A 25,198-nucleotide genomic window follows, 5' to 3' on the forward strand; every position below is an offset into this window, starting at 1 on the left:
CTATCACAAAAAACAGAGAGACATATCAAAAGTTTTGATCGGTTGGGATCTTATTATTCTAGGAGAAGTCCACATGCAGCGTATGTATGCATTCCAGGCTCCATGTTATGTTATCTAGATGGACTTTGAATGCAAGTCTTGGGGTTCCGTCTAGGTCTCAGGAGTGTGGCAGCAAGGTGGTCTTCCCACTCGTTCTACGAATTGCTCAGGGTCGAAACATTTGATAGGTCTCTCTGACAAAAGTTTTTACTCGACTAAAACAGAGAGATCTATCAATTAAGGAGAAGATGTCAGAACCCCCCACCCCAAGTACTCTTGGTTCAGGCAGCATTAAAAAAATGACAGGTTTAATTTAACCATGACCACATGACCCCAATTTAGATATTTTTTTTGTCTTTATGTGATACATATGGCAATGTTCACACAACATAAGTTCCGCGGTAATCACGGCCGTTGTTACAACTGCACACTTTGTGAAGATGTTCAGGAACATCCTTGAAGAGTCACTTGTGCACCAACCAGACATTTTAAATTATTCAGCAAATTTGTGTCCATATTATGTCTGCATGTCCAGGTCCAATGACCCAAACCGACAGCTGTCAAAGACACCACTTTGATCCATGGGGACAGTAAAGAAAATGTCATCTAACCTTAAAAAATTCTTTAGTGGACCCAGAATCTAGCGTTCCATAGGCAATCTCTGTTTGCTTGGCCAAATCGTCGGCACTCTCGATAGGTGACACCATTCTCTCAACCGTCAAGAAGGCTGCTAGGTTTGCTGTGTAAGATGAGATGATGATAAGAGTGAAGAACCACCAGACACCACCAACTATGCGACCTGAGAGAGACCTGTGGGGAAGAACCACAAGTTGTTATACAGTATGTTTAGCATGTTGGACATATGTACACACGTGCTTGACCTCAACATTTACAGAAGTTATAGAATACTACTTGTCATAGCGGCTCCCTTTTAGTCACCATTGCCATCGTTCATTGTAACCATGCATGCCAGATATTTTGTTAGTCATTAAAAACCCTGCTAAACTACTACCCATATCTCAGAGTCTTTGACCCCAAGACCAGAGGTGTAACAAAAAGTTCCTGGACACCAATGCAAAGAGAGGAAGCTCCATATACCATTTATAATATTAGGGAGTTTTTACTATTTCAAAGGTGCTGTTAGGTCCCTCTGATTAGGGGTGTTACTAGTGGGTGGGCAACTGGGCATGTGCCAAGAGAAGCACCAATGAGCCATTTTATCTTGACCATGGGTATCTAGATACAGGCCTAGGGCATTTAAGTGAATCTTTGCCCCAGATACTTAGTGTTAAGCACCAAACCTTGGTGAGACCAATGTACCCTCTATACACCCTCTGTCTGTGATATTGATAAAAAAAAAAAAAAAAAAGATTTGGATGAGTTAGGAATTAACCAAAATACACTCTACATTTGACATGCCTACTATCCTGTTTATGACTATTCTTCTACTCGCAAGCAACCTCTTCCACCAATCTTTACGTCCAACCGCAGATAAAGCATCTTCTTCTACCTGTCCACCTATGTTCACTAGATTTTCACAAATTTCTTTTGTATGTTCATACAGAAGCTTTTTACTTTCATACGTAATTTCATCCCCACAATTGTACATGATCGTAGAGCAAGTTCCTGGGCATACCAGTCAACCAGAACTCCTTCCTCAACTATAGACCAGCATAGATTGTGCATCTTTTACTAAAGCATTAAGATATAGTATAATAAAACACCTCTGGAAAAGAAAAACGGAGACACAAGAATAGGTCTATGAAAAAAAAAAAGTTTTTAAAGTGCTTCTATCACCTTTAATTAACATGGTTTGATCCTACAATACATCATTTAACTACTGTACTTGACATTTTAACTATCACCTCCTGATACTTCTTAAGTTGATTGTATTTCTCCTAGGACAGTGACATTTAAATGAAAGGAGATACATGAAATAGATTCAGTTAGAAATTTCCTTAAAAAAAAAAAGCAATTGCTGAGCTCGATAATTGACTTTAATGGTGCTTTTCTGCATGCAAAGTATAATTTTTCAAAAATTAGAAAAAGAGGATTTGCTGGTGGGAATGGGTGATTTTACCAATTGGGGACGATAAATACTAGTTACCTGGGAGATGCGGGAGAAGAATGAAGCACCACAACTGAAAAACGAATGTACAGTATATTACAGATCACAAGTAGTGATGAGCGAGTACTAAAAGGCTCGGGTGCTCGATACTTGAGACAAATATTTCCCGATGCTCGGGTGCTCATTTCGAGTAACGGACCCCATTGAAGTCAAAGGGAAACTCGAGCATTTTTGCAGGGGACCAAAGCTCTGCACAGGGAAGGTTGCGTGAAAACCTGGAAACCTCAGAAAATGATGGAAACAACATGTTAATGGACAGGAAACAGCAGGGGCAGCATGCATGGATGCCTCTGGGGCTGGCTAATCACAACAGTAAGCCAAATTATGGGCTTCGGGCTCTCTCCCCCATGTTCCTGTACCTCCTCCATCGCTCCAACTTCTGTTCATTGTTGGGCCAGTAATCTATTGAGTTGATTGATGTCTATCAGGGGTTAAAGTACAGCCTTGCACACACTGATGCAGTAGCTGTACTTCGCTGATCCCCATATCTCTCCCCGTACAATGACTCCCCTTCCTTCTTGGCTCTCTCCTTACTGCACAGCAGACCTCCATGTTATTGATGGCTGATGGCTGTCAGATCCCAGCCAGCCAAGAGAATGTCAGCAACAGGTAGAATTGACTACTGACAGCAGTTTTGGGGGTAGACGTATAGAGTATGTGTGTAACTGGTGCTTTTCTTTTTTTTGTAAAGCACCCGTTGCACAGGACACAGCACAGTGAGAATAGGTACAGCTGAACTACAGATCCCAGCCAGCCAAGGTAATGTCAACATCAGGACAAATTGACGACTGACAGCAGCACTACAAGTCCAAGCCAGCAGCCAAGAGTAGCAAAAAAAAAATGTTTTGAAAATTTTAAGCCCTTAGAAGGATTGTTGGGTTCTTCGTATCGGATTCCTGCTAAACCGCACACTAATTCCCTGACAGCAGCTCTCTCCCTGTGCTCATCCAGCCTGCTTCTGAAGTGAGCATTGCGGGACCTGATTCTTATATGAATATCCAAATGACGGAAATAAAGGTGCCGTCTTCCACTAGTGAAATCAGGCCCAATGGTCAAAAAGACTATATTATTATCACCGGCGTACAAGGACCACTAAGGGACTAGTTAATACTTAACTTTTAATAATTCATATAAAAACACGGTCTATACAAACAAACATAGACACCCAGTAGTGAATTCTATGTACAGTGTAGTTTCCTGATGGGCACTTGTAATTGGGGGAATCAATGGTCTAACAGAGATCAGGAGATACTGATGGGCGGGACTGCAGGCAGGACACTTTGAAAAGAAGAGAAGGAGTAGGAGGGGGGGGGGGTCAGGTGCACCCTACTCTCAACCCAAATATCCTCTTTCCCTGCCTTTTGGGGAACCCACCTCCTTAACAGGGTGACCCCAACCATGGTGACAGTCCCTCTCCTGTTGTAAGTGCCCAGGAGAAAACAAAAAAGTAGAAACACAAGACAGAAAAGAGTGCATAAACGTGACAGCTCAAAACACCTGCAAAAAAAATGAATGCAGCAGCAAGATATACAATTACATATGTACACAGTACGTGTTCCAAACACAGTACTTGTTCCGACACGTTTCTACCGTCCCAACGATAGACGGATTCATCAGGGAACACATATAGCACTCCAAAAAGGATGTGCCTTAAACAAATTCCTGCTGTAAAAATTTCCTCTAATCAAAGAATGGACCTCTTAAGATAAGATAAAAAACCTTACAATAATACAGTAAATAGCTCGTGATATGCACGGTGATGGAGACCAGGTATACTACCCTCCGGAATGTCTTTAGATAACCATCCTTAACATATAAATCGATGTAGCAAGGTATAGGTATAGCAACACAGTACTATTAGCTCTAAGAGATGTATACCACTGATATTACTTGGACAGAAGTCCATGATCCCCCCACGATAAGAGGGAGATACTATCTGGTAATCCTGCTGGACTAATCAACCAATCACCACGAGCAAACAGATAAGCGCTAAGTAATGAAAGATGAAAATACAAGTGCTTCATTTAGACCCCGTGGATTCACAGTGCCTAGCCTGTAGATCCACTGGGTCTCTTTTTGGAGAAGGCGTGTATCCAGGTCACCCCCCTAGGTGAAGGTCGTAGCACCTCAATCACCTGAAATTTGACAGCAAAAGGGCTGTCAGAATGGAATTGTCTCATATGTTTGGCGAGATTCTTACATGCCCAGGTCATTTAATCTGGCCAGCCAATCGCTGCTATCGACATGTAGGGCTCCCACGTGATGCTACGAGCTCCCAAAGACTCTCCGGCATGACTATTGGCAGAAAAAAAGCCACCAAACATGCAGGAAGAGGGAGATGACATTGTCTCGAGTATCGCAAGATGAGTACCGAGCACCATTGAGTACCCTAATACTTGAACGAGTACCAAGCTCGGACGAGCATGTTCGCTCATCTCTAATCACAAGATCTTTAACCAATGCAATAGAAGATTATTCCATCAACTGGGCAACTTGTCTTTGAACTTAGGTGAAATGGTGAGCAGTTGCCAGAAACTTCTGGCATCACTTATGGAGGTCACACCCATAAAATAGCTGTTGACCAAGAGCCATATGCTTCAGCTACTTTAAAGGTGACTGTCACAGTGAATTTGGACCCGCTACTCAACCAGTTTGACTTTGGGCAACACCAGGGAGAGCAGTTTAACTGTCTTCACCCTTTATTCCACTCCCAGTCCGAAGCTGGAGTTCTGTGGATGGCACCAGGTTGCTCCACAAGTGTGATACCAGTGTGAGCAGCAGCTGGTTCCCAAGAACCACAGGGGTGCAAAGCATTGGGCAACAGGCTGAGTAAGCATGGTCAGCCAGCCAGGTAATCAGCAGGAGAGTCAGTGAAGTACCTGGGTTGATATGGGTATCATGGTCAGGCATTTAAAAGGTCAAGGTGGGCAGCTTCAGAGGCAGGTCAGACAGTCGGCAAAAGTAGGGGCACATGATGCAGACAGGAATCATGCAGAAAGCGAACAGGCACAGGTCATGATACACTAAGGGTCAGCAGAATCACAAAAAAAACCTTTTTACTTGGAATGCAGCATTCTAACAATGCTCAGGCAGAGAGGAGCAGGTAGAGCAAGTTTAAGTATATGTAGATGGCTTTGGATTGCCAGACGACAGTAGCAGGTGACAAGGTGCCTCTATAAATTTAGTGCAGTTGGCCACATGAGAACCCTACTGGCCAGTGGTGTCATCCCAGCACAATGAGAAAGAAGATGGCAGAAGACACAAGCAGCCTCAGGACAAGCACAAGTACAGCAGAGGAGTGAACAGGACAGTGCTGGTGAATCTCCTCTGGAGGTGTTACAGTGCCTATACACCTTCAATAATACTCAGTTGAATGTTTAAGCATTCCCTAGGGGGAGAGGAGGGGTACATTCTCAGTTCGATCATGCATGTGTGTGCTCTGAATGAGAAGAGGGGGGTAAGCCACTTGCAGACACCCTTGGTGGCAGCTTATCTCATCGAAAGGATATGGAATACGAATTTAAGATTCCTGACCTGTTTTTCCCCCAACATCATCTTTGGAGAAGAGTCCCCATTTCCCTACACACACACACACACACACACACACATACGAGATAGTCGTGCAATTAAAGTAAAGTTAAGTGGGCCAGCTGAGTTTTTTCTTATGTAGATGAGCATCTTGAAGGGCTATTCTGGTAAAAAATGCTGCATGCATTCCCGGTCTGCTTATTTTCCTGTGGCATTGTTCAATACAAGGCAGCATGCCATAAACACACTCTCTATATGTCTATATAATATATATGGGAGTGGTGATGCAGACAGTAGGGTCTGGCCAGTGGTGGGAACACCACTCAGGCTTAATCTCAGAGACAAGATCTAACCAAGCCTTCTGAGACACCAGGGAAAGATGTTTAGTCTCAGGAGGTAGAGCCGCAGAGCAGCTCGGACAACACTCTGTAAATTAAACTAACTACTGAAAATGAAAAGACTACATACCTTCCTTTCAGGGGTGAATCAGGCAAAACCACACTGAAACCAGTACAATTTTTGATAGCACTATATTAGTAAGTTATACGTGTCGGGGTGACATTTTTATTTAAATATAATGTTCTAACACCAAAACATCTCTTTAACACTGATGCTATATAAATAGTATCAGTAGCCCAAAAAGTTATGCAAAACTAAGACAGGGCAAAGTAGTGAGGCCTTGGTACATCAAGCAAATGTGGTTCAACAACGAATGATCAGAAAGTTCTTTTGATAAAAAAAGAAAAAAAAAACCCAAAGGGCCTTAGAGAGGAATGGTCAAAAGACTCTATCAAAGGCTGAAGTGAGAAGCAAGAACATGGTGGAATATTCTTCTTTGATTCAACTTTGAAAAGGTCACTGACTGAGTGTATTTTGGATGTAATATATTAATATTTCTATCTGATATAGATCTTTGCTGTGGTCTATAGACATAATGTAGTGGTTTTACTCTAAGTAGCCCTTCCAGCAAAACCATAATGGAGCCACCACCCCCCCCCCCAATATGGATCACACCAAATATTATAGGGCCTCTTTCTAGAAAAAGTACCACTCCTGTCTATGGCTTGCTTTAGGTATTCCAACACAACCTTGTGCTAGGAGGCTAAATTACCATCTTACATTAAAGAAGAGGTATTAAAGCATTTAGTGAAAAAATAACATGCTGGGAAGTAGAAAAATAGAAAAATGAAATATACTTACCTAACCCTGGTCCCCTGCTTCTCCCCTGGAGCTTTCAGGAGCTTCCTGCTTGTGGGATGTGGGACACCAGTGTGGCCAGTGATTGGTTGGGAGGGCAGGTCCAGCAACAAGTATTTGTCTTGGAAGCAGGAAGAAGAAGATAGCGGGACTGGTAGGAGAAGAACCGGAGTTGGGGGGAGATGTAATGGACCAGGGTTAGGTGAGTATTCTTTTTTATTGTATTTTACCCAGCCCTAACAGAATCTTTTCTTTTTCTGAAGAGGTACTGAAAGTATCAACCTTCTCACTGAAGTCAATATGGAAAATTGTTCAATATATTTGCAACTGCAGGTCAACATCCTCCAACTTTTTTAGCAATTTATATGCGGCTAAAAAAAAAAATATTTTACAGACAAAATGAAAGTCTGAAATGCAAAAAGCGGAAAAGCTTTCATGCCTTTTGCCCTTTTTAGAGCCCACTTTTCAATATTTTTAAGTGATTTTTTTTTATTTTTGGGAGGCTACCATAAAAGCTATAGCTCCCCATAAGGACCATTTTTTATTTATATCCCAAAATATCTAGAAAAAAATTGTATGTGACAAAATACAGGCATTATTTGGCATGTGGTGGCCAAAAAAGAAGTGTCTGACAATATATTTTAAGGCCATGTTCACATGGCGTAAGAGACTGGGTCATGGAGCGGCCGGTCTCTGCAAAGATAATCCTGGCCAGGACTGCAGTACCGGCAGGATGATCTTTTCAGCCGCAGTGTTCTGATGCGGCGCATCAGCGTGCGCCCAACCCACAATGTAAATAGGATCCTACCAACTAGGCACCAGCGTGCGCCAGCATCAGAACTCCTCACTGCACACTATAAAGGGAGCAGCCGCAGCCACTCACTTCGTGGTGTGCACTGACATGGGTTTCTACGGCCGGTATTCAAGGAATTGCGGCTCCAGAAAACTGAGATGTCAGTTGTTTGCGGCGCCGCGAGAGATCCCAGCCGGAGCGTATACTATGTGTATACATAGTATATAGTACATATATACAAAACCAAGCAACGTGTCTTTTCGTAAAAAGTACGGTCCTTGTTGCCGATTGTACTTTTACGAAAAGATACGTTGTGTGAACATAGCCTAATTCTGTGACAATTAAAATTTTGTAATTAATTTACTTTTAACATTTAATTTATTGCCCAGTGAGTGTCTGCGAAGGTAGGTTCAGTAAACAAGTGTTTGTCTTGGAAGCAGGAAGAAGGAGTTGTGATGGACCAGGGTTAGGTAAGTATTCTTTTTTTATTGTCCTTTTTTATTGTAACAATTACAAAAACAAAAACGAGTGGGAACTAGTGGGAAACATTATTGGCCGACATGACCTAGTGCTACCTTGTTGCACATACTGTTGTGAGCCCTTACACTTACCTATAATAAAGCTCTCCCCTGTTCCTACAGTACAGCAGACAGGCAGGATAAGCGAAGGCATTTTAAGATTTGGGATTTGTTGCTTGGGTGGCATGCTGTGTTACTAGTCTTTATTATCCAGGGGTTGCAGCATTGGCTTGGCTGGTTCCTATAGCACCTACTGCATTTGTATTGTGTTTCACATACATGTAAAAAAAAAAAGCTAAATTCAGTACCACTTAAAAAAAATCTAAACCATTGCGGAGGATGCCTGCCTGCATCTATTTACTTTGAGGTATGACTGATTCCTTCCTTATTTTTCCACAACTGTCTAACTCAATTTCAACACCAAATCCCTCATCAGGAGGTGACCTTTACAGATACATAAAATCCAGAAGGCCTGCGGCTCTTGCAATGTCTGAGAGTTATATTCTCTTCAGCCGGCTGAAATTTAATTAACACTATGCCCCTTAGTGCATGGATAAGGCGCCCTGACAAGCTTTGTCATGCATGTTTATGCATGCAGGTTCACGGGATAGGCGTTTACGGACGGTATCCACGCTGTGTCGATTCGCCGTCTACAGCGAAGCCCTGTAAATCTGTGCACCGAGAGGGACTTCATTGCATTTAAAAACAATTTAGAAAGAGGCAGTGAAAGTACTTAATATCCCCCGCAGGGTAGGCATTCAGTATTGGGCTGTCTGTAGACACTGTGTGCATTTTACCAGGGTATTCACACAAACATTATTAGTGGCCTCTGTGGGAGCTCGAGAAGCCGCGGTTTCGCTGGCGCTCTCCAAATAATTAAAATGAATTATAAGCCGGTGTTAATTCTGCAACATTATGTTCTGATGAAAATGTGGCCACTGAAGGATTCCGACAAGTTACAGTATAGGAGAAGCAATTACCAAGGACCATATTAATAATAACTTCTTCTTCCAGTTATTCCAATGACCTAGATTATGCGACTGTAGCCGGTGTCTAGCAAAACGTATTAAAATGAACAACATTCTTATGTCACCGTGAAATATGTACTTAACATGGCTTGTTAAAAGGGAATGCGGCACCAAGACAGACTCAAGGGTTTGGCCCACCAGGTTTGGCCCACCAGGATGGAGCTGCCGGAGATGATTGAGAATGGGGCTTGACTATCTCCAATGATTGGGGCACTGGTGCGAACGCATGAGCGCCTCTCCATTCTAACAAGAGAATCTAGTCCCCGCTTTTTAGATTAGTGGTCCTACCAGTTAGACCTCCACAATCATGCCTTTTCTTCGTCTATGAATAGAGGTAAGTTTTATTGATAGGGCCTTGCCTTATGAGGATGGGGAACCTTTGGCACCCCAGATGTTGTAAAGCTACAATTCCCATCAAGCCTGGACAGCCAAGGCAAAAGAGTTGACTGTCTAAGCATGATGGGAATTGTAGTTTGGCAGCAACTGAAGTGCCAAAAGTTTCCCATCCCTGCCCTATACCCTATTTAGGCATATGTCTCATAGGGAGGAGTCCTTCATTTAGGAGTCCCAGAAGAAAGTAATACACCAAGAATAAGAGTTAGGATTAAACCAGTTATTCTCGATACTAGTGAATCAGATGTTAAAATCACAGCCAGTTTGCTGAACTGGTGGGAAAAGCAATTTCCCAGTCCTAGACCCATTCTCCTTTTCGTAATGGGTCATTGTCCTAGTTTTTCGCCTCCCACCAATACTCCATTTCCACACATTTAGCAATGAGAGAAGATAGTTGTCACGGCCGCGGCGGCGTCCCGTGCTCCGGGCCGCCGCCGCGACCTCTCCATGCAGTCGCCGGGGTCCATGTGCAGGGACCCGGCGCTGCTACTAGTTCGGCCCCGGGGGGCGCCTTACCTCGCCCCACTCCTGTCACCCACTGTGCTGGCCGGCGCGCGCGTCCCCGCCTTCTAGGGCGCGCGCCGGCTGTTTCAGATTTAAAGGGGCAGTGCACTCCTAATTGGTTTTAGTGTCAATCACTCCCCTATAAGTTCCTGCCCTGCCCCTTCCCAGGTGTTGGAGCCTCTACATGCTTCCCATAGCGTTCGGCCCAGCTCCCTGTTGTTCCTGATTCCTGTCAGCTACCTGGTCCCTAGTCCTTGTTCCTGATTCCTGTCCGCTACCTGGTCCCTAGTCCTGGTTCCTGCTCCTCTGTTACACTATTGCTCCTGTGTTCAGCCTGTCACCTGCGGTTACGCCTACAGACCTCTGCCAGCACCATCTCCTGCCTACTGCTCCTGCCACGCCTCGCCTGCCGTCACTAGCAACCAAGCCAGGGGTAGTGACCTGGGGGTTGCCTGCCGCAGCAAGTCCATCCTGCCTTGCGGCAGGCTCTGGTGAGAACCAGCGGCCCCTTAGACTCCGCTCCCTGGTGAGGTTAGTGCCATCGCTAGTGACGGTCCAGTGGATCCACTACTCCAGGGGTTACAGTAGTACGTCACTAGGCTGTCTCCTTCTCTTGATGTGTCCTCTTGTGGCTACCAGGGGAGGGGAAAATGGTAGGTAAAAAAAAAAACTTGGAATATTAACTTTGAAAATAGTGACTCTTGATGTGGTGGACCTGGCCAGTCTGTGGGTTACATGGCTCGGTGTTCATTTCATTGGTTGATTGCCATGTAATACTACATTTCCCGTGCAGTAACCTAACATTTCTGTCCAAACAAGCCAAATTTATGGAGTTCTGTTTAAAAAGTGGTTGTTTTCAAGAGACAACAGCCGTCTACAGTATAAGTGTTCATGTCACAAGTGGGACCACCAAATAGCCTCTAAAGAGCTGTTTAGAGAACTTCACACCATGTTATGAAATGTTCACCTATGGTCTTCTGGACTCGTTTGGACACTTTTTTGGGGCAATTCTGGTCAACAGTTTCACATACAGATGTGCTAACCTTGTCTTGTTCCTTTCTAAGGGGATGCAGTACCTCAGGAGTGGACATATATATATATATATATATATATATATATATATATATATATATATATATATTAGGGCCTATGTGCAAGAACAGTACTTGGCACTCCATAATCTCAAATAGCACATGATAGATCACAGTCACCGCAACACCAAATATTCCTCATTTCCTAGGATGTACAATGCTATAGTATGATATTAAATGGTGCGACGATAGTAATGTATATACACCACACTCAAAATGAACCAGTGTAAATGGTGGCCTATCTAAGCAAAGACTAACTGGTTTCAGCCAAAATGCTCCCATAGTACACCTAACATAGTCCACGACACATGGCCAAAGCTCCTTCATAGGAATGACTGCCAGATTGCCCCTATAAAAGTGCAAGCAACAGTACATCTTTACATTTACAAACAGTCATGGTGCTATCCAGCAAGTTTAAGCCACAGTACGCTAAAAATTTTATGGAACTTTAAATAGGTATTCCACTCAAACATGACTTTTCATATTTTGTTTTCCATGGTGTGACTAACAGATCATTCCATACTTATCTATTGTCTGTTTATATTATCTATTCAGTCTCCTTCTCCCTGTTCTGAGCTGCTACTTTCTGCTAAAGACACAAAAAACTGTGTGAGCTTTTCTATCTCTCGTCTCCCCCTCCCTTCTGAGATGGCTGATGTAAACAAGTCCCTGGCAGGCTTTATCTGCTGGGAGGGTTAATCTGAGGTCAAGTTGCTGACAAACTGAATGTGATTATCCCTCCTGGCATTACAAAGTTGGTACAAAGTTGCAGACAAGGACTTGTGTACATCAGCGGTCTCGGAAGGGAGGGGGGGGGGGGAGAAGGGGAAGATAGAGAGAGCAGTTCACCAACAGTTTTTTGTGTCTTCAGCAGAAAGCATCAGCTCAGAACTGGGAGAAGGAGACTGAATAGATAATAACAAGTATGTAATGAATATGTCATGTTTCAGCGGAATACCCCTTTAATGGTCTTTTTGTAGGACTGCCCATTAATATTGGATTGGCAGGAGCAAGACTCTTGACACCAACTAGAATTCCTTAATTACCAGGCACAACCCCATACTTTTTGGCCATGCATGGTACTGCAGTGTGCACATCAGGTACTGATGTGTGACTACGGAATACTTACTAAGCATACTAAACAGCATGGTGTTTGTTGTATATACTGATATACTGAGGTATATTGTCAATGCAAGGGTTAAAGTGGTCGTTCGGCCAGGACCCCTTTTTGCTCCATGTCCATAAAGCAGTCAAGTAAAAAATATATTATACGCTTAGCGCCCTGCCCCCTACCTGTACTCTGCTCTCCCATCCTCATTCGGGGATGTGACAAAGCAATTTCGCAAGTTCCCAGGCATGGCTCAAAAAATGTGTCCTGGCCAGACAACCCTTTTAACTTTGTTGTGTATTGGTCACATATAAAGTGTGCTGAGAGTAAACAATCACTGCAAAAAGAAGAATGTCCAGCCCCCTCTGTCCAGAGAGATAAAACTTATAAGTCAATCTGGCACTAGCTAGAGAGGTGTCAGCCATTTTGAAGCTACAAATAATATGACTAAAAATAAGTGTTAGTACTAGGCCTTACACCAAGCTTTAGACCTATACAAGTTCCTATAAACCTGCTAAAGGAAATAACAAGCTACAGCATAACTGCTTATTGACGAAGACTATGGATTACCTTAGGGACATTGGTCTAGCAACACCACCCTGCCATGTCACACATGGCGTTAGTGTAACACCGACTGGTACCCAATCATCACTACATGAGCACCATGGTTCCTTCAATAAGCAGATTGGTTAGGCACCAAGTGTCAGACTCCCACTGATTTGTTATTGGTAGGCCACGTCAGTACATTAGCTTTTAGTTTCGCACATGGATAGAATGGTGCCAGTGCAGGGACGCCAGTGCTGCAGTTCTTTTTTTGAACCACGGCCCGATTCACGCTTATGGTGCCATTCTATTCCCAGGCACCGGCTCGGGCTGAAGCACTGGTGACGGGCTGCCCCCTCCAAGTGGGTGGAAACCCCCCCTTTATGATGCGGCTTCATTAGAATCAATGGAGCCATTGCACTTGATTTATGTTTACATAGAGTGTGGAGTTGGACATTTTAAGGGGTGGGAGGGAGGTATGGGGGTTGGGGGGGGGAGGGAGAGGGTGATTTGGAGGGTATTCCCTCTAGGGTTCTTGCGATTGTACGGGGATAAAATCTGTTTTGTGAAAAAGTTTTTTCAATAAAAAATTATTCTGATTAAAAAAAAAAGAATCAATGGAGCCACATCATAGAGGGGCGGGGATTTCCTTGCACTGGGGGAGCCAGCCTGCCTCCAGTTCTTCACCCTCGGCCGGTGCCTGGGAATAGAATGGCGCCGTACACAGGAACTGGGCCGCGGTTAAAAAAAGGACCGTGGCATCGGCTTCACTGCGACGACACCGTTCTATCCATGTGTGAAACTTAAAGCGAATGTACTGGTGGAACATTTGCTTTAAGAATCGACTATCAATATGGGACTGGCGTAATTACACATAAAGAATGGAAGCTCCACATTCGAAGAAATGTTTGTGAAACATTATGCACCTAAACTCTTACATAAATTTTTGGAGTAAGCATTGAGAACACTTGATCATAAAACCAAAAAAATAAATAAATAGGAAGCAGAACATTGTCCTAATAGGACTGCAGCTTTTAGAGAAGGAAACGCCACCTCCTAATAACAAATAGAAAAGCTTTTAGAGGCCTGCAGCTCCAGAAAAATGGAGTTATTAATAATGACAGGGACAATGGACGTAAAAACAGCATTATCGTGTCATTCATCTGCAGGCCGGTGAGAACGTAATGTTTAATGGAATATTTCCTGCACTGAAGACACTTACATTTATGACAGTCTTACCTTAAAAGACATCGAAAGTGGAACAAAAACTTTAGCAGGAAAAGTTAGTAAAGCTGCTTTACAGGTCAAGAAGAATCAATCATCTTGTCTCTATGGGTTCAATTATCCAAGAGGCTGTGGACCTCTTTTTTGGTCAAGGCTAAAGTTTCTCTTACACGTGCTAATCTTTGACCGTCAACGTCCGCAAACAAGGACCAAGGTACAATTAATCGAGGGTTCAGGCCGCAAGAATGATCCCTGCACTGTTCATGTGGCCTATACAATACATTTACTTAGCTGGTGTGCCATGGATCATCATAATGCCCATTAAATACAATGGTATTGTGATTTTTTTTAAAAAGATGTCTTCCAGCTAGTCGACTGATCACTGACACTTTTAAAGGGGCCAATTATTAGTCGAATGAGCGTTTCTACAAAAGTTCATAGCCGATAACTGGTCCATGTAAAAGGGCCTTAAATATACAAAGGTGTAGCTTGAGCGGGGAAAGTGTACTTACTACTCTGGTCTTCTATCTGTCTTGGCTATTGTCGCTCAGCCAATCAACGGCTCAAGTATCAACTACTTTCGAGTAGCCTGATACTTGAGCGAATACTAATACTCAAGTCTCCTATTGTTCAACAGGGCTCGTTACTCTAGTTGAGCACTCGAGCATTGGAAGATACTCAACTTATTACTCCAGAAGTGGAAGGGCAGCCCTCATTTCATGGGGAAAATGGGAGTTTAGTAACTTATGTTTGCCATTTTCTATACCACCACCGCTTGTGCACATCATAGATTGTAAGCTCTTACGAGCAGGGCCCTCACTCATCATGTTTGGCTTGATGGATGGGCATTTCTGTAAAGTCTGATCTCGTCAATGTATTTCCCCCGAAAATTTGTTTGTGCTATATTAACAATTTTTTTTTTTTTTACTATGCATTGAAGTTTATTGTAGCTTCTGATATAGCCAAGTAAGCATCAGGTTGCCCATCATAAGATCCCCCCCCCCCAAAAGAAATGCATAATTCAAAGTGATGTTCCCATCTGGGACAGTAAAGGGATATGCCATAAATGTCTGATAGATGCGAGTCCCAGAGAACTTTTGGGGCAGTTGTGTTGGCTGGAGAAGGCTGTTTTGCTCTAATTCTAGTCGGTGGGATGAAACTGACCAACACTATTCACCACAATGAGGCCAGACTGGACCAGGGGCCTTCATTCTTGAGATGGTACCATTGGTGGCATCTGTATTTATCAGACTTTTATGGCTTATGAATGTCCCAGAAGAGTTTTTGTACTCATCCAAAGCCTCTAAATTATACAAATGAAGCAACTTTGACAACAGTCTTGCTAAAAAAAAAAATCTGTTGATAAAACAGGTTCCAGATAAGAGACTCGTAACAGTAAATGTTTTGGACTCACCTGGGGGAAATATCGCAGCCTTGTTGCATAAACGCTCCCAAGGAGAACCAGAGGCTATTAAATATTCCAAATTCATTGGAATGATCCGTAGACGGCTGGTCTCTTCCCTCCTCAAACTCTTCATTGTGCCATTCATATGGGCTAAACCGACTGACCAAAAAAAGAACCACACTAACTCCAATGTAGGCGAAGACTATGCACATCCAAATTTCATAAGCCAAGGGATCCAGGAAGGAGAAAACACCGGGTTTTGATTTCATTGGTTTCTTGATCATAATAGATATGCCCAAACTCATGAAGGGCTTGGAAAAGTCAATAACTTCTTCACGGACCAATGTAATTGTTAACGGTGCAACCGCGAGGTCAGCTCTCTGTAGAAGGAAAAGGAGAATAATGAGCGACATAGAAGACAAGGGTGTGAACATCAAATTAAAAGTCTAAAATATATAAATATATTGTACCTTGCCTCAGGGTGCAGCACAGAGCAGAGTGCTGGATAGGTACGTAGACGTCACTTGTATGACAACCAGTACATCCCCTGAGCTGGTTCTAAGGCATCTCTAAAGCCAGCCAGTACCTTATTTGTTACTGATGAGGGGCAAGAACCATGAAACAGTTGTCTACACATGGGTAAGGAGCCCCGGGTTTGAAAAATAAGAAAATAAGCCAAAAAGATAGGTTTCCTGCTTGATGGTTTAAACCACATAAATAGATGCGGCAGGAAATGTTATTAGGTGTTATACAAGGAATCATAATGAAAGTGGAAAGATATCCTGTCCCCCTGTAGTGTGCCAGTACAGGAGTCTCTAAGTTTTAACCTCCTCTCAGAATGTAACTCTCTCAGGTGTCAAATCAAGAGCTGTCAGCTGTAATTTCCACTTCAGCCACTAGGTGTCCCACTCTCCCCAGTACACAACTGAATTGTGTGTAAAGGTTTAGCCTAACAGTGTTATGGTCAACCTATCACAGTTGTCTCCACTTTACCTTTCTTGCACTCTCTTTACCCCCTTACTTCCTGTCATGCCACCCTATATAAAGTAGGGGTTTCCTGTCAAGTCTAGGTTCTGACCTAGAGGAGTGAAGTTCAGTTCAGCTTCAGTTCAGCGTGAGACTAACAGCCAGTATGCAGTGCTAAACCCTAGAGGTGAGGTAACTGCAAGTCTAGGACCAACCCCTTGTCTATGCCGTGGATCTTCTTTAGTTAGTCACTCCCTAAGGAGAGGAAGAGGGACTGATCCCCAGTAACGCAAAGATGCACTAAGCCAAAGTATTTTTCAGACACTACCCTTGACTAATTGGGGTAATCTTCACTAGTTACCTAAACCCAGAGACAGAGGCCTGGGACTCATACTACCTCTCTTGGCGGTCTCCGAACTAGTGTAGGCAGAAGGCGTTCAGATATCTACAGATGTATCTTAACGAGAGTACGAGAAGTTCTTCTTCAAGCAATTCAACACACATCCCGGCCAAGTACTGTTACTAATTAGACAAGGGCTCCTATCCGGCCCCTATACTACCCTCGCACACAAGTCTTCACTTTTTCTGCTCTCTCCAGCGTACAGTACCTCAAAGGTCTATCTAAAGTATTGTTGATTTTTGCACTAAGCACCTGTGAGCACTGCAGCTTTTCTAAGTAAAGTTAAACCCCTGTTTAAGTCAGGACGTCATCTCTTGCTCCGCACCCTGTACTTGTACCTCACAGCAGTTTTACCAAGGTCCGGTGCCCGTGTGTTCGGGGTGGGTACTACCACTCCTGGCCACCATGACAAAGTTGCCCGAAAACACCAGGGCTCACCACCTGTACCTAACACCTGCAACCATCGCCACGGGCCACGGCTGATCCTGTGAAGATCAACTGCTCACCATACTGGTTACTGTATTAGGGCCAGTTCACACAGATTCTTTGGCAGAATTCCGCAGCAGAAATCTCTGCATGGAATCCCGCCAGCCTCCGTGTCAATACAGGCAGTCTATGGGAGGGCTTGCGCCTCCTCTCTCCGCGTCGAAGAATTTACATGTCAATTCTTTTAAGCAGAGAGGCGCAGAGAGAGGAGACGTGCAAGCCCTCCCATAGACTGCCTGCATTGACACTGAGGCTGGCGGGATTCCACGCGGAGAGTTCCGCCAGTTTTACTCCATTTGAACTGGCCCTTAGAGGGGTTGCCTGTGATGCGGCACCCCCTTTAGATATAGGATTCATAGGCCACATATGTGATTTATTCCTACCCACGATCTGTAACTAGAAACACTGTATACTCTTCATAAAAAAAAGCAGCCGAGTAAATGAACGAAATGGGATCTATATAAACAGCAATTTAAAGGACATGTACCAGTAATAGATAATAATGTAGATACATTAAGTGGCTTTTCATATCCGTAAACCAAAGGGCACGTACGCCATCCTAGAGATGTACAGGGCAAAGAGCTAAAGTATCCTGTAGGCTCGCTGTCAGATGAGTGCTGAAATTCTGCACCCACTGAGACAGAGCATGTGAGAATAGGAAAGGTTACCATAATGGCTGCAGGCCGCAACGCAGGCACCATAGTGAGGTTGCCATGGTTACCAGCTTCCATCGAGGGAGGTAAAGCAAAAACATGTCCATCGCCGTAGGGGGGGGTAGAAAAGGGGGAAAAATAAAAGTAGGACGGGAAGGGGGGGGATGCACTGAGCAGACTTTGGATGGAGAGATAGAAATCAGTCAGACAGCGCTGTATAAACTCCAATCGGTCATGTAAATGTAATAAATAAAGCATTGAGCTTCCCTTTCCCCTCATGGTCTCCTATTGGGAATCCTCACACTAGGAAAACCTGAAGGGGTATGAAGAAATTTCCTTTAAGTTTAACCTGTTCCCTGCTGTAGGGATGCCTTAACAAACTAGATACACACACGCCTCGGGTATCGCTGCTTTTTTAATATATAAATATTTTATTACATTCTGTAATTGCAGAAATTTGCCTACAGTGACAGCAATGGGAAGCCGGAATATGGCTCACTGGCATTCGCCTAAATTTTGTAAATATCGATTTTTCTCCTTCTTACCATGTTGGCGTCTATGATAAGGCTTAGCTGACATACATAAGGATAGAAGGGGAGACGTCTACTGACCCTTATATCTACAGGTAGGTCATATTTCCAGTTTTCTGTCATAAAAGAGCTAAAAACTTTTGGACGTGGAAAATTCTGATAGGGAAGGCCCACTTTTACAACCACAATCAACAGGTCCCATTCACTGTGTGTTTCCTGTTTCCACTGTGGTATAAGTTGGGATACGGTCCGAATAGGTAATTTAACGTATACTGTGGCATGTCCATAGCCTGTACATAGGCTTTCATATACTATGGGGGAGATTTATCAAACATGCTGTAAAGTGAAACTGGCTCAGTTGCCCCTAGCAACCAATCAGATTCCACCTTTCATTTTCCAAAGAGTCTGTGAGGAATGAAAGGTGGAATCTGATTGGTTGCTAGGGGCAACTGAGCCAGTTTCACTTTATGCCATGTTTGATAAATCTCCCCCATTGACTTGTATATTGCTCTCTTGCAATAGTAGTCTACAGTGGCAAAGATCTCAGCTTGAACTATATAGCGACATATATCAGGATGCCATCTTCTGTCAATGTTACTTATTTGCATTCATATGGCGACGATGAAAGCAATGAGAAAATGGATAGATAGATATATTTATCCATAATAGGCTGGGTTGACACTATGTTTATTCATCTGTTTGTGTGCGTCCATTTTGAACAGTTTTTCCATTGACTTCTATTATAAAAAAAAACAGATCAAAACGCATGTGGTCGACCACACTTTTGTGTACATTAAAAAAAAGGATGCATAATGGAAATCAATGGATAAATGGATCAAAAACGGATGCACACAAAAGCATCCGTTTTCGTAAAAACTGGTGAAAAAAACAGTGTGAACCCAGCCCTACCTGTATTAAAAACCCCTATAAGGCAAAAGCAATCCCAAAGTTGTATATAAGAAAATGTATAAATGGAATAAACATACCCCATACACCAGCTCCCCCACCATCCCGTTCCATGCTTTCATGTCTGAATCACGTGCGCCATATTTTCCATCCTTTACGATCTCGAGTTTGTACTTGAATCCCACATGCTTGGCAACTTCTTGGGCCAGTTCCACGCAGTAACCCTCAAACTTATCATTGCCTTCAAATTCATCGGCGTTCTTTTTGTACATCACATATGGGGCTTCCTAATGGTGATAAAAAAACACAAAGTTGTTCCATTGGTTACACAGAGATTACAAATCGAAGCAAACATAGAAAAAAAGAGAGATTTTTTTTTTCCCCTTGAAAGTGCACCATTCTTTGTCATAGGCTGTATCTGGTATTGCAGCTCGGCTGGGCTTGTGCAGTATTATTATATCGGGTTAAAGGGGTAGTGCGGTCATTAACTTTTTCTGCTTAATTAACACACATTACAAAGTTATATGACCTTGTAATGTGGGTTAATAAACTGTCTGGCCCCGTTTCCCCCTTTTACTATGGCTAATCTGTATTAGTTAAAGGTGTTGTTTGGGAAAATGTAAATTTGATTAATGGCTGGGGGTTGATGTAAAAATAAAAAAAAATGCTATACTAACCTTCCTTGCTCCCCCACAGCTGCTGCACCAATGCTCCTGTTCTTCTCTACATCTTCTGGTTTCCTGTGATATCATATCCCCACAGCAACTGGTCTGATCAACCAATCACCGACTGAGGGAAGACACCTCTGCAGCCACTGATTGGCTAGGCAGGAGAGTTCCTGTGGGGTGTCACAAGAATCTGGAAGAAGCTGAGAATTGGGGGACCAGAGCTTTGGCGGTGGGGGAGTGGAGGAGGTGAGTATAGCAGGTTTATTATTTTTATATCAGTTCAACATCACACAATAAAGTTACAATTTTTTACTAGTCTCCATGTCAGCTGGAATTAGTTTATTTTCATCTGATGAAAGCGTTGGTTCAACGTCGAAACACGTTGGACATTGTTAACCATACGATCAAGTGCAAGTTTTTAACGCAGCCTTAGGCTGGGTTCACACTACGTATATTTCAGTCAGTATTGAGGTCCTCATATTGCAACCAAAACCAGGAGTGGATTAAAAACAAAGTAAGGATCTGCTCACACAATGTTGAAATTGAGTGGATGACCGCCATATAACAGTAAATAACGGCCATTTTTTCAATATAACAGCCATTGTTTAAAATAACAGCAAATATTTGCAATTAAATGGCGGCCATCCACTCAATTTCAACATTGTGTGAACAGATCCTTACTTTGTTTTTAATCCACTCCTGGTTTTGGTTGCAATATGAGGACCACAATACTGACTGAAATATACGTAGTGTGAACCCAGCTGTCGTGTGATCCACTTTTCAGTTCTAAGGCTAAATAGGTAGCTAAATTCAGGAGAAATTCTGATCCATTACCCGTATCTATAGATCAGCTTTCGTTGATAGTTTTCGTCTTCTGAAACTTAGCACCAAGGCTTTTAAAGGAGCTAGTTGCATCACTTGCTGGTCCTTAATGTTTTTTTTTTTTTTTTTCCCTAGGTGAATGCTGAGTGTTTCATCATAGTACAAAAGAATCATAAACTGTGCCAGGCCATCAAATAGTTGTACTTTTCCTAAAAGTTGGAGCCAATCATGAACTTTTTTCTTTTTTGCGCTTGTCTTTTTTCGTTCTTTAGAAAAGAATCCCTTGAGCTTTCTGTTGTCATTACCTTATTGTCAGTGGCTATAAATCATCTGCAGATATCACTAAGGGCCACATGCATCATCCGGCGAATGGATGATTTTCGGCGGAAAGTGCCGATTTGCGTCTTTTTTTAAGCAAAAATGGCGGATTTGCGAATAAAATATTCGCAAATCGGCACTTTCCGCCGAGTACGCCAGGGGGCGGAAAGGGGGCGGAAAAGGGGCGGAGAGTGGGCGGAACGGAGGGCGCGGACTCAGAGTCCGCGCGATTTATCATCCGTTCTGCCAAAATGTACGCCGAAAACCTACTCCAGTCCTCAGCTGGCGTAGGTTTTCGGCGGTGCGCAACGGCGCGCACGGGATTTATGTAGAGGCAGTCCGCCTCTACATAAATCTCCGTAGCGCCGGAGCTGCGGGGGCATTTTTACGTCCGGCGTAAAAAACGCCGGACTTAATAAATGCCTCCCTAAGTGTCTGTATGTACACTGACTAAGCGATGCTATCTTACCATACCGCTATGAGATGCACCCCCATCTGTATATAGCTTTGTGGTTACAGTAAGCTTCCACAGCCTAAACAATATAAACAATGGTGGGGGAAGCTCACAGAATTCTTATAAGATGTATCATATTAGTCAAGAAAATCAGCTTTTTTGCTTTTATTGTTGTTTTTATTTTTTGCTTTACTGCCTTTATTGTTGTTGAACTGCAATACTAGTCTCAGTCTGTATACAAAAATGGCGCTGTCAAATTCAAGACAGCTTTTTAAAGGGATTATTTTTAAAAAAAAATCACATATATAATTGATTCTAATGGAACCACTGGAGGTGGGCAGCCAGCTCGCCTCCAGTGCTTCAGCTGGTGCCTGGGAATAGAACAGCTCTGTACACGGGAACCGGGCTGTGGTTAAAAAAAGGACCGCGGTATCGGCTTTCCCGCGCAATGCTTCATTTCCCCTGTGGAGGAGCTACAGGGCAATTTAACATTTGTCTCCAATTCCTTTATAGCGAATCTGTACTGCTGGACTGCCCCCCAAACCACCAGTACCGTTTTGTCATCTTTATCAAGGCATGTCTGGTCCTGCTGCCTGTCTATGTCTCTCTCAGGCTGAAAACAACTGTTATTCTAATGGTTCGGCACCATTTCAGTTAGGCATGGTTTAAAGTGTCCGTGCTCTAGGCCTGCAGCGCCTCTTCTATTCTTTTTTTTCATACCCTTGGGCTGGATCTTCATCTTTGGCAAGCTGGAGATCTATCTCAGGGGCGTGTCGACAAAGAAGAAAGGCGGAGAGAGATGCACTGCAGGCCTAGAGCACGGACGCTTTAGACCTTGCCTAACTGAAATGGTACCAAAGCATTGGAATAAAATATGTTTTTTTTTTTATTCCAAAAACATGCAACCAGTCGGCTGCATTCACTCACCTAAAAATCCACAGGTGCACGAATCACTTCAAAGCAGAATTACAGCATCCAAAAAAAAAATAGAAAAAAAAATTTCAGTATCGATGTGGATTAAAAACTTATTTTCTTTTTTCTTTTCTTTTCCATACGGGACAGTCCTGGATAAAACATTGTTTATGCATTTCGGCGAGAGCCTTGTTCACAACGAGTTTACGGGTTGTGAACAAGGCTCTCACCAAAACCCGTAAACATTGGTTTTTCCATGACTGTCCCGTATTGAAAGTTTTTAATCCGAATTGGTGCTGAAAAAATTAGTTTTTTGGAAAAGTAGTTTTTAGCCTGAATATGGACCCCAGGAGAAAGGCAAAACAGGCCAAGCTGATGAAGGTCATGTTTGGCCGAATTGTGTACCCTGATGCATACTGCACTAAATAAATAAGCTCAAACTGATCTGGTGAGAGATTCCTTCTATACATTACTGGATTACTCCACCTTGTGCACCACCAACCCATGGAGTGCTGTCTTCCCATCTTCTACGAGGAGACAGACAAACCCTGGGACCAGACGTGCCCTGGCAAAAACGACAAAACAGTACCGGCGGGTTGGTGGGGGGGGGGGGGGCTGTCTGGCGGTACAGATTCACAGTAAGCTGGGAGCCAGGTGCGGGGAAGATGGGAGTGGGGGAGATGGGAGCCAGGAGCGGGGGAGATGGGAGATGGGAGCCGACGTCAAGGGCAGGGGCCAGGAGCTGGTGAGCGGGGGATATAAGAGCCAGTAGCAGTGACAGGAGTGGGAGACAAGAGAGCTGAGAGTGGGTGACCGGAGCGGGGGACCTGAGAGCCGGGAGCGGGTGACCGGAGCAGGGGACCTGAGAGACGGGAGCGGGTGACAGGAGCAGGTGACAGAAGCAGGGGGCATGAGAGCCGGGAGCAGAGAAAGGAGAGGGGGGAGGTATCCGTGCCGCCATCCACAGTATAACCTGTTCTATTTTTTTGCTGCAAGGACCACGGCATGGATGGTGTGAATGCCATAGGGATTCACGGGCCCTAAAATTGTCCTTGATCGCGGATCTGTGACCACGGACAATTTTACAGGATGTTTGAATAAGGCCTCACAGATAATTCTAGCTACAAGACATCCTATTATGAGGTTATATATGACGACAGTACCATTAGTCCTCGAAATCTTATTCTAACCTCAAAAAGTAGTAAAAACTCAACGAACCAATGCCTACGTACCAATATGGTGGTGACAATGTACGTCCTGTTTTGCACTCCTATCGACTCATTTCCCGCCTGGGCATCAGTCGCCAGAGGGATAAGTTTATCATCTTCATTCCACGTAGCAATCTGTTAATAAGGAAAGAAAAGCGTATTATCCGTGATTGGCTCCTTTACACAGTTCTGGTCCATTAAGCATGCAATTCAATATGCTAACAACAACAATTTTTATGTAATTTAGCAATTTCCACAGCAGGTAAGACTGAAGGGAGGGAAAAAAACAACAACTTTGTCTGTGTTTTATGACATTGGCTAATAAATCATTGTTTCCCCGGTTGGTTCGGAGCGGTGTAGTGACAGCGTATTGAGTGTGGGCGTCTTTTACAAGGGGATTTAAAACTGTCAGTCAGTGGCAGCAGCTCCGGCTGTCAAGAGCCATTAACAAGAGTGAGAGCTCGTATTTCTGAGTAATCTGGTGGACGGCCCACGCTGTTAAAAACGTTACCGGGATTTAAGAAGACTTCAAGTCTATTAAGTTCAACCAGATCTTATTGTGGTTGATAGAAAAATATAACTTAAGTCTCCAGCTGTGATGTAGAAGTCTAGGATATGAATGACGTATTGGGGTCATTTACTTTGCTTAAAGGGGTTCGCTATTGAAAACGTTATTCTTTTCAAATCAACTGGTGTCAGAAAGTTATACAGATTTGTTATTTACTTCTATTTAAAAATCTCAAGTCTTCCAATACTTATCATCTGCTGTATGTCCTGCAGGAAGTGGTGTATTCTCTGCTGCCACCTCTGTCCATGTCAGGAACTGTCCAGAGCAGGAGAGGTTTACTATGGGCTTTTGTTTCTGCTTTGGACAGTTCCTGCCATGGACAGAGGTGGCAGCAGAGAGCAAACTGTCAAAGAATGTCAAACTGGAAAAAATACACCACTTCCTGCAGGACATACAGTACTGAAATACTTGAGATTTTTTTTAATAGAAGTAGTTTACAAATCTATACAACTTTCTAACACCAGTTGATTTGAAAGAACATTTTTTCCCCCGCCGGAGTACCCTTTTAACCCCTGCACTAGGTGAAGAGGTTCAGAGAGGGGCTGCGCCGCGACCCCACTCTGATCCGCTGCGATCCCGGCTGCATTTAAAGCGACTCTGTACCCACAATCTAACCCCCCCAAACCACTTGTACCTTCAGATAGCTGCTTTTAATCCAAGATCTGTCCTGGGGTCCGTTCGGCAGGTGATGCAGTTATTGTCATAAAAAAACAATTTTTAATCCGGCAGCGCTGTGTCTAACGGGCTTACATTTGTATATGCATTAGGCTGGCACACCCTATCCGTCCTTCGTCCCCACTGTCCATCA

The 25,198-nt window shown here is 43.5% G+C and overlaps 1 protein-coding gene across 4 annotated transcripts in view; it reads right to left on the reverse strand.

Moving 5' to 3' along the window:
• GRIA1 (glutamate ionotropic receptor AMPA type subunit 1) overlaps positions 1 to 25,198 on the reverse strand; it is a 181,068-nt gene that overhangs the window by 28,769 nt on the left and 127,101 nt on the right. For all 4 annotated transcript variants that reach the window (XM_069969098.1, XM_069969099.1, XM_069969100.1 and 1 more), the window contains exons 8-11: positions 23,847 to 23,957; positions 19,521 to 19,727; positions 15,509 to 15,879; positions 651 to 849 (exon numbers count right to left, since the gene is read on the reverse strand). In XM_069969098.1, coding sequence (XP_069825199.1) covers positions 651 to 849; positions 15,509 to 15,879; positions 19,521 to 19,727; positions 23,847 to 23,957 — 888 coding nt within the window. The remainder of the gene's footprint in view (positions 1 to 650; positions 850 to 15,508; positions 15,880 to 19,520; positions 19,728 to 23,846; positions 23,958 to 25,198) is intronic.

This window comes from Dendropsophus ebraccatus, chromosome 1, assembly GCF_027789765.1.
Source record: "Dendropsophus ebraccatus isolate aDenEbr1 chromosome 1, aDenEbr1.pat, whole genome shotgun sequence".
NCBI classification, from domain to species: domain Eukaryota; kingdom Metazoa; phylum Chordata; class Amphibia; order Anura; family Hylidae; genus Dendropsophus; species Dendropsophus ebraccatus.